The sequence below is a fragment of the Polistes canadensis genome, unplaced genomic scaffold (assembly GCF_001313835.1).
Source record: "Polistes canadensis isolate GaletaPanama2010 unplaced genomic scaffold, ASM131383v1 scaffold_339, whole genome shotgun sequence".
Classification (NCBI taxonomy): domain Eukaryota; kingdom Metazoa; phylum Arthropoda; class Insecta; order Hymenoptera; family Vespidae; genus Polistes; species Polistes canadensis.
Window position 1 is genome coordinate 112194 of NW_014569886.1, and position 8943 is coordinate 121136.

The window sequence follows — 8943 nt, forward strand, 5'->3', positions numbered from 1 at the left end:
TCTCTCTTTTTTANATATATATATATATATATATATATATATATTACAATATTCTATATATTCTTTATATATTATTTTATATAATAATATATAAAAAAAAAGATTTTCTTCAACTACGAGAAACTCGAATATAAATTAATAACCATCCGGTTCAATTTTATCTAAGATAGGTTCATCCTCATCTAACTCATCTATACTCTTCGTCTTTTTCAACTGTCTTCTTTCAACTTTACCACGTTTGATGCAGACAAGCATAAGTAACATATTTTGTAATGCCGCTCTTATCTTCATTGATAATTCACCATGAGATCTTCTTAATTCTTTGTAATCACCAATACGTTTCTTTTGAGCTTCAATTTCTTCCAACAAAGCTTTTTTATCTATCCTATATCTAACAATATCATAAGAAACGATTTATATGTTTAATTTATTTTCAATTACGAGATTAAATTTTTATTTATTTATAATTGTCTACAATTATTAATTAAGTCTACATACTGCCCTGTTGTTGATAACATCGTGTGTTCAAGCTTTTCAAGAAGGATAATAGATTCTTCTTTTTTAATTACAAGATTATTGCGTTCTTTGATATTATAATTAAATTGATTAATCAAACGTTTCTTCTGTTTCATTTGTTCTTCGAGTCTGTGCATTGTTATAATTATTATTTTCAAATGAATGTGATAAAATTATCATCATCATCATCTCTCATCAATGTATTATTGTTAGATATATTCATTACTTTTTACACATACCTTGGAAATAATTCGTTATGACTTCTAACTAAAACGGTATCTTTTAATATTTCACAAATTTCTTCCAAACGTTTAAGTTGACTTTCTAAATGATCAGATTTCCCCTTAAAGTTGGCATTTTTCTTAATAAGAGCTTCGTTGCTCTGTGAATGCGGTATGTTTACTTATATACTTTCCTTAGAATCTAATTAATCACTTTAAATGAAAAAGCAGTGGAAAATATAACATCTTAATGTCATCCCTCTTTTCAAGTTACGAAAACTTGATGTTTCAGGACTGCATTTATATTTTAGATATAACATCATTACGAGGTGTCAAAAAACAAGCCTATTTCAGTTAATCAAATTTATACAAATGTTATTAATTTAATTTTTATCAAATAAAAATATACCCCTACATTATGCACGCGCGTGTGTGGGTGTGTTAAATATAATGTAAAAAATATAATAGTTACTTACTTCGATTCTAACTAAAGATTTTGCATATCCCCATAGATCGGTAACACGTTCGCGAGCTGTAATTAAAGTACGTTCTCTTTCTTTCATATGTTTTAAAACATCTCGAGTTATTATCTTATATTTTTCTTTTAAATCATCAACATTTTCTGCTCCCAATTGTCCCATTACTGTTGCTTTTACTATCACCTTACATTGATCCTTTTGATCATCTTTCAAAGCATTAAGAAGTGCATCGAAATATACTGTATCCTACATATTAAAACGAAAACATAAAGGAACAATCAAAAAATCTCTAATGAGAAAGATAAGAATTTTACAAAACCCTGCAGAAACACGTACTTTTTTTAAAATGTTAATCATCGTTATATAAGTTGTACGTATGGCTTTAGCACCATTTTGTTTAGCTGTTGAGCGTTGCAAATGTGCAGACAAACGTTGATGCAAATGATCTGTTTGAACTTCTTGACCCTCTTCTTCCAGTAATACACATTTTTCAACCTTATTTTTTGATAATATAATAAAATCAAATAGATAAAATGAATAATACAATAGTTTAAATATTTTACTTTTTTCTAATAAACGCGACGTACTTGTAAATCGAAATATTGTTTAGCCAATTTTTCTTTCTCGTAACGTATTTTGTCCAATTGTCGATGGTATAATTCACTGTTTTGATAAATTCTATCGTGAATTTCCTAAAACATTGAAAGTTTTAAGTACTTTTTGAATGCCTTTTGAAAAGTTAGTTTATGTTCCCGAACAGCGATTGTGAATTTATAAAGTTTAAGTGAGCTATGAATCTTTAAAACGTTTTAATCAAAGTTTTGTAAATTGTGTATCAAACAAAATTGAGATTTTAAATCTTTTCAAAATATCGTCCCAAAGAAAAAACATCTCGAAGTTATCTTCTCGAAGTATCTATATTTCATTTTTGATAGAATCTCAAAATGTGGATAGAAAATTTGTATAAAATTCTTTCTTAAAACAATCTTGATTTATTAAGTAAATAAAATATCGAGAAATTATATTACGTCTTTACTGAGTTGACCAAAAGCTAAATGAAAGTTATCATATTGTTGTAATATCGCTAAAAGATGAGTTTTATTTCCAGTTACAACGTCATGAACAATACCGCGATACTCTCGAACATCCGTTCGTATAGATTTCAAATTTTTCGATACTCTTTGCTTCAATTTAATTAATTCCAATGAACGAATCTTTTTATCTCGATCTATGACAAAATATAATTTAATGTATGACAATTATTTTTTGCATTTCTTTAGAAAAAGGTTGAAATTATTTCATTGGTAAACAAATTAAAAAAAAAAAAAAAATAAAAACATAATTTTAGAGTTTTGTTTAATTATATTCATTTACAAAATTTTATTAATTAACCATATAACTTAAGAACTCCACGATACTGATTTATTTTGTCTCTCTTGGTCCATCGTTCGTCTGACATTTTGTGAACTTTGACATGTTTTGCAGTTAACATTTTAGTACAATTTTTGTTATACTATGAATATTTCTTTTTTCCTGATGTGTATATACATAAGTATATATATATGCTGTCAGTTTATCGATTTTGCGTGGAAAGCACAGTAAAAATTCAATCGGTTAGTTGATTCTGTTAAATAAAGCAACACACCATGGCTTTGAATTTAGTTATTCCGATTTCGATAATCGATTATGTTAATATTTAAGTAAATAGAGTAAACAATATTGCTGTGTACGACGGTCCACTTCCTTTGAAAATATTTTTTTTAAGGTATAGGGTGTGTGGCAGGATTATTTCTGTATTACAAATAATTATCAAAATTATTTAGTATATGCATTTGCTGTCAAATCTTTTAATATCTGTGCCATGGCTGCAGGATTATCTTTTGGTACCTAAAATTTATTTAGATATTTAGAAGATTTTCTATTTAATATGTGAGTCGATAATTATAAAATTAATCTAACATAAGTTATTTAAGTTATTAAGAAACATATTTTAGAGTCACACGAATATTTTCTTGAAAAATAAATATAAGATATCTTTCGTGTATGGGGTTTTAAAAATTTGTAAAATATATTTCTACGGAGTTTCCTACGAAAAGTGTTCGCATTTAATTTATATAATTTTTATAAGATAAAAAATGCTTACGTAGAAATAACTTTAATTATTCTATAATTGTTTTATTATAAGAAAAACATTTTTAAATAATTGAAACCCAGATATATTGGAATATCTATTATTTGTTTTTAAACAAAAAATATATGACTAACAATAATTAGATCAGTTTTATAATCATCGACTAATACGTTTAAAACAAATTATTATAAGAAATATACGTAATACCATGTGTCCTGCTCGGTTGACCCAATATAATCCAAAATTACTGTAACTTTTAGAGTAACCTTCGATAATGCGATCAGAAACCAATGACAATCTTTTAGCGTTACGCCAATTGTAAGAATTTTTCCAATTCATATTATCAACCCAAAGTACTGTGCCTACAAATTTTTAATCTTATTCGAATATTTGATCCAAAAAGAAAAAGAAAATATATAGAGAAGACGTAATATAAATGAAAAATGTATGCCTGGCGTATCAACGATGAGGTCCATGTGCCCGGTGTATACAAACACATTGATGTTAGTTTCGTTCAGTAAGAGTTCCACTATAAAATACGATAACATTTTTTATGTACATACACGTAACACTGAAGTAATATTTTTATCTAACTCGACGGAGATAATAAATAATATATACTTAAGCTTTCCGTGATATTTAATTTACTCTCGTACGGTTAAATGAACATTTTATCTAAAAGCATTTGAAAGCGTATTCTCTCTTGGAATTAACAAAAGATAATAATTATTATTATTATCGCAACACACACATAACAGCAAGAAAAATTATCGAAGATATATAATCTCTCTCTCTCTCTCTCTCTCTCTCTCTCTCTCTTTTTCTTTTGATAAATAATTTCATTGTGAGATATTTTAACTTCTTATTGTATAACGTACATGTATTACAATTGTGTCAAGAGTAATTACCTTTATCGACAACCGGTTTCATGAAATCCTCCATCAACATACCGAACACCATATTAGATTGTCTACCATGAAAATTTTTAAGACCGAGTGCAGTTTTTACTGGTCCGTTCATTAAATCCTCTAAACTTCTACCATTTTGTTGAATCAAATTGTGATATTTAGCATCTGTGGTATATAATCAGATTATTATTATTATTATTATTATTATTATGTTTGTTTAAGTATCTCTCGTATTTCATCAGTTGGAATAGTTTGAATAGACCGACTATTGTCAGATCTATTCATAAGTTACCATTGTGCGAATATTCTTGATGTAAGGATTTCAATACCACATATATCTATCTATCATGCTTTTCAAATGATTACCTTTTGAATTTGAATGTATATGTTATTTTGCAAACCTAGTTGAATTAAGTACTTCGTCAACGAGTTATTATTATTATCATTATCCAACTGTGTTGTTTGTATTGTAATACGTTAACGCGAAGCTGACATTTAATAATAATTTACTAATGTTATCGAAGAGTTCAGAATATTGTTTTCTATTTTTGTTTTTTTTTTTTATAAAATTGTCCTATTCATAGAATCGATAAAATAAGATCACCTCCTACTGTATAAATTGATGACAATCCTAGAATTCGAGAACGATCGTGGGCAGGAGACAATTTTGTTAGAATGTTATAAAAATCGATATTATCCGTAACTTTGAGAATGACATTTTCTGTTTGACTCCATAAAGTAGTGGCCATTGACCATCGACCATTATTAATTGCATCTTTAGTTGCTTTGGCTGATATTTCAATTTTTTTATAACCGTTAGAATCGATCATACCCTAAAGAAATGAAATATGAAATTTATCTTATATTAACTTGGCAGTTACGATGATCGATCGTTTATAATCATGAGACAATTTATCCAATAGTATTACCGTGCTAAGTAAAAAAGGTGCCCAAGTCATGACAGAATCGATTGGAGATATCCAAGCATCGCCAAGACCAACCCCTTTTAAATTACTTCTAATAGTACCTGCTTGCTGCTCCTGTAAATTTAATATATTATATAATATTATATTATATTATATATATATATCATTTTCTCTATGATATAAAACAAATTGGAAAATAAAAAAAGGGAGCAGACCTTATACCAAACTAGAGCAAATTCAGCCCCCATTTTTCCACCATACGATTCGGTTAAAATATAAGTAGGTACATTAGAAAATTTAGGTAATTTTTTTAGAAAACCTTTCATGCATTCAACGAGATCAATAGCAATTTGTTCATTCGTTCGAGCATATGCTTCTGAATTTTCAACATAACTAAATCCAGTACCAACTGGATTATCGATGAACAAAACATTGTAATTTTTAATCTGTTAGAAAAGAGACATTTTTTTGTAAATATTCAATGTATATTTCTATAATATTTATTCTTATTTGGAAATGTTCGATAGAGGAGAAAAAAGAAAACAAAAGAAAAAAAGCAAATCCTACCCACGTATAATTCCTTGGTTTCAAATTCGTATCGAGAGGACCAAGTTCTTCAAAGTTTCCATAAGAAGTGGAGGATCCACCTGGACCACCTTGCAACCAAATTAATAAGGGTTTTTCGTAATACGATTGAACGTTTGCCGTGGTGTAATAAAGCCACCAAAACATATGGGAATATTGTCTAACCGTCACATGTCCCCAATCTTGTTCACCCGGACCGAAACCTACTTTTCCTAGTATCAAAATTAATCAATTCAGTATTTTTTATTCTCTCTTTTTTCTTTTATATTATCTCGTAATAAAAATAAATATATAGTTTTGTACTATATTAATCTCACCGATACTTTCGGAAAGAAGGCACGATAAAATGATAACAACTAACGTCACACGTTGCATCTTCACAAATTATGATTTACTGGAACTCACACACAATGTGGTTGCACAGATTTTAACGATTGTATTTAATATACTGTCTTATCGATATATAAGACAGATTAGATACGATTCTATATACGTGACTCTTATGACAAAGTATATGTACCTGTATTTTTAGAAGATTTTATAAGTAATTTGATATCATGATTTTCGTAATATGAAAAAAAAATATACATAGCTATATCGATACGCAGGTGTGAATACAACACTACGCACGATAATTTAAAGTATATAACCACATCGAAAAATAAAAGTGGATATGATCGACAAAAAATATTCAATGTTAAACCCACCAATGTATATGTTATATTTAAATGAAAAAATTATATGTATTCAATTTTCAAGATATATCAAATATATATTTTTTATGTTATCTTCATCGAACATCATAATATCAAATGATTCATAAAGTGCAAATTTCTCTTCTCTTTCTAAATAATCAACACATTTTCTCTATGCATATATATATATATATATATATATATATATGTATTTATTATGTGTGTCGACTTAATCGGTGTTCCAGATTCAGTTTCAATTCACGTTTCAAAATGTTGCCAATATACCGTTTTATTGGAAAAAAAACAATAGGCATTGTATATAAGGTGTTTTTGCTTTTGAATTCTCTCTCATTTTCTCTCTCTCTCTTTCTCTTTAGCAGAAGATTTCAATGCCTTGTATTTCAATGAAGAACCCTAATACAGATAATTATAATATATTTTCATCTACCTCTCGTTGTAAATACTTCATTCATCTTCTTCGTTCCTATTGTAAAAAGTTAATATATTAATTCGGTAATAGAAACGTTAAAAATGTTTACTACCTTCTTTGAACCAAAATTCTATGAAAATATTCACAATTGTTTTGTTATATTATAATATTTTATTAGGGATGAATTATGCAATTCGGATTTTCTAAATTTTCAACTTGTAATTTTTCTTGCATTTTTTTTTTTTTGCACATACATTTATTTATGCATACAAAATATGAAAATAACAGTAAAGCTTTGAATACCATCATCTGATTTATTTATTTTATTGCTTTAATATAATAATCCCATATAAGGGATTAGTGCCATATAATTTTTGTTGGTCCTTGATACCAATATCTCGAGCAATCAAATCGTGAAACAATATATAACACACACACATTTGATTAAATAATAATACTTTATCTCTGGAATATAATTAAGTATATTTTTTTTCTTTTTTTTTTCTTCTCTCTTCTTTTTTTTTCTTTCCTTTACTTTTGTTGTTAACAGAGATTATATACCATCGCATTAATTACAATACACAACGAACAGAGATGCATTGGATTCTTCCATTTGGATGTTATTTTATTTATTTTTTTGTTCTATTTATCAATCATCATCATTATTATTATTATTATTATTATTATTATTAATCAAGAAATGGCAGTAGTATTTTACGTCATGCATTATATCGTGCAGACATTATGGCAAAAAAATCATCACAAACTTTATGAGAATCATTTGGGAATTTCTTTTTTTTTTATCATCAGAAAAAAGGGAATAACAAGGATAGATTCGATTTGGTGACTTTTATTCGACGATTGTGAGTGTATGTATATTATGTATATATATATGTAAGTTTACATGAACTGTCGAATAGAAGACGCATTTTTAAAGATGTTGTATCATTGATGCTTTCAGATTCGAACATTAAACGGACTCTGAGGGATCGTGTATCTTCTTTTAAAATTTATTACGTTTAATTACAAGTACGTATAAATAAATACGTAGAATTATATTATTTTCCATAATTTGTGATTCAATTCGAAGTTCTCAACCAAGAGTATACAATTAATTAACATTAATAAAATATTCAGTAATCGTGTTTACCTTGTAATATATTGTATTATTATTATTATTATTATTTTATTTTTTATTCATGGGATTCACTTAGAATTATTAGTTTAGATTACAAAAATACGTAAAGGCACTTGATAAGAATTTTGTAGTTTTTCTTTTTCATTAGTTTTTAATTTTTCTATTTGGTTTATTTTGTTTTTTATACAGGGTTGTAGTCGAAAGGTTCTTAAGTGGACCAAAAGTACTTAGGTGATTTCAAAAATCGATTACTTTTATTTCGAGACCCTTTTATGCCAATTTTTTCTTTTCAAATTGCACAATTACAAATTTAACTTGTACAATTGCAGGCTTAATTGAATCTATAATCAAGATGTGTCTCGAGAAATAGTAATTAATTTGCAAAATCATATAGGAAGTTTTGATCTATTCAGAAACTGTTTTAGGGCCTATCACCCTGTAGAATTGTTGACAAATTTTTTCAAATATATTATTCTCAAATAAAAAGAATCATTTATTTTTTTTCGATAATAAATTATTCTTCTTTTTCTCTCTTCCTTACTTTCTTTTTTTTTTTTTCTAATCATACAAAACACACGACGAATATAATCGATCGATCATTTGTCCTTATATGATCGAATCCGACATAAATAGATGAAAGGGGGTTTTTATTTTTTTTTTTTCTCTTTTACGATAATTTTATGCGATCAGACAGATTTTAATAGAACAGACATACTTTTATTCTTATTTTCTTTTTGTTTTTTTTTTTTTTTTTTCATTTTTTTCTGCATTTTTTTAGCACCAATCATAATATACTTATACTTATGACTAGATAAACACATTCGACAAATGAATTGCGACATTATTATTATTATTATTATTAATTTTCTTTTTACTTATTTTGTTACTTTTGATTTCTATGCTGTTTTATTTTT

General features: G+C 26.9%; 2 protein-coding genes across 2 annotated transcripts; both read right to left on the reverse strand.

Annotated features, from left to right (window-relative positions):
- Positions 1-135: 135 nt before the first annotated feature.
- LOC106791753 lies at positions 136-2708 on the reverse strand. The gene is made up of 8 exons (XM_014757645.1): positions 2609-2708; positions 2245-2354; positions 1804-1908; positions 1553-1711; positions 1214-1462; positions 756-898; positions 499-645; positions 136-391 (listed from the first exon to the last, which is right to left on the reverse strand). The coding sequence occupies exons 1-8, from the start codon at positions 2706-2708 to the stop codon at positions 136-138; spliced, it is 1269 nt and encodes a 422-aa protein (XP_014613131.1).
- Positions 2630-6199, reverse strand: LOC106791759 (retinoid-inducible serine carboxypeptidase-like). The gene is made up of 9 exons (XM_014757654.1): positions 6084-6199; positions 5749-5978; positions 5397-5627; positions 5185-5295; positions 4860-5088; positions 4256-4420; positions 3799-3876; positions 3555-3709; positions 2630-3103 (listed from the first exon to the last, which is right to left on the reverse strand). Exons 1-9 carry the CDS (start codon positions 6139-6141, stop codon positions 3032-3034), a joined length of 1329 nt encoding a protein of 442 aa, XP_014613140.1. The 5' UTR covers positions 6142-6199; the 3' UTR covers positions 2630-3031.
- Positions 6200-8943: the final 2744 nt, after the last annotated feature.

What these genes read in the sequence shown, in the direction of transcription:
- LOC106791753 (XM_014757645.1), bottom strand. Translation starts at nt 2,708, where the DNA reads ATGTTAACTGCAAAACATGTCAAAGTTCACAAAATGTCAGACGAACGA. An exon ending in CATAACGAATTATTTCCAAG is followed by an intron (nt 646 to 755) that starts GTATGTGTAAAA and finishes AACAATGCACAG; the next exon opens with ACTCGAAGAACAAATGAAAC. An exon ending in ATGTTATCAACAACAGGGCA is followed by an intron (nt 392 to 498) that starts GTATGTAGACTT and finishes TGATATTGTTAG; the next exon opens with ATATAGGATAGATAAAAAAG.
- LOC106791759 (XM_014757654.1), bottom strand. Translation starts at nt 6,141, where the DNA reads ATGCAACGTGTGACGTTAGTTGTTATCATTTTATCGTGCCTTCTTTCC. An exon ending in GAAACCGGTTGTCGATAAAG is followed by an intron (nt 3,877 to 4,255) that starts GTAATTACTCTT and finishes CGTATTTTATAG; the next exon opens with TGGAACTCTTACTGAACGAA. An exon ending in CCTCATCGTTGATACGCCAG is followed by an intron (nt 3,710 to 3,798) that starts GCATACATTTTT and finishes AAAAATTTGTAG; the next exon opens with GCACAGTACTTTGGGTTGAT.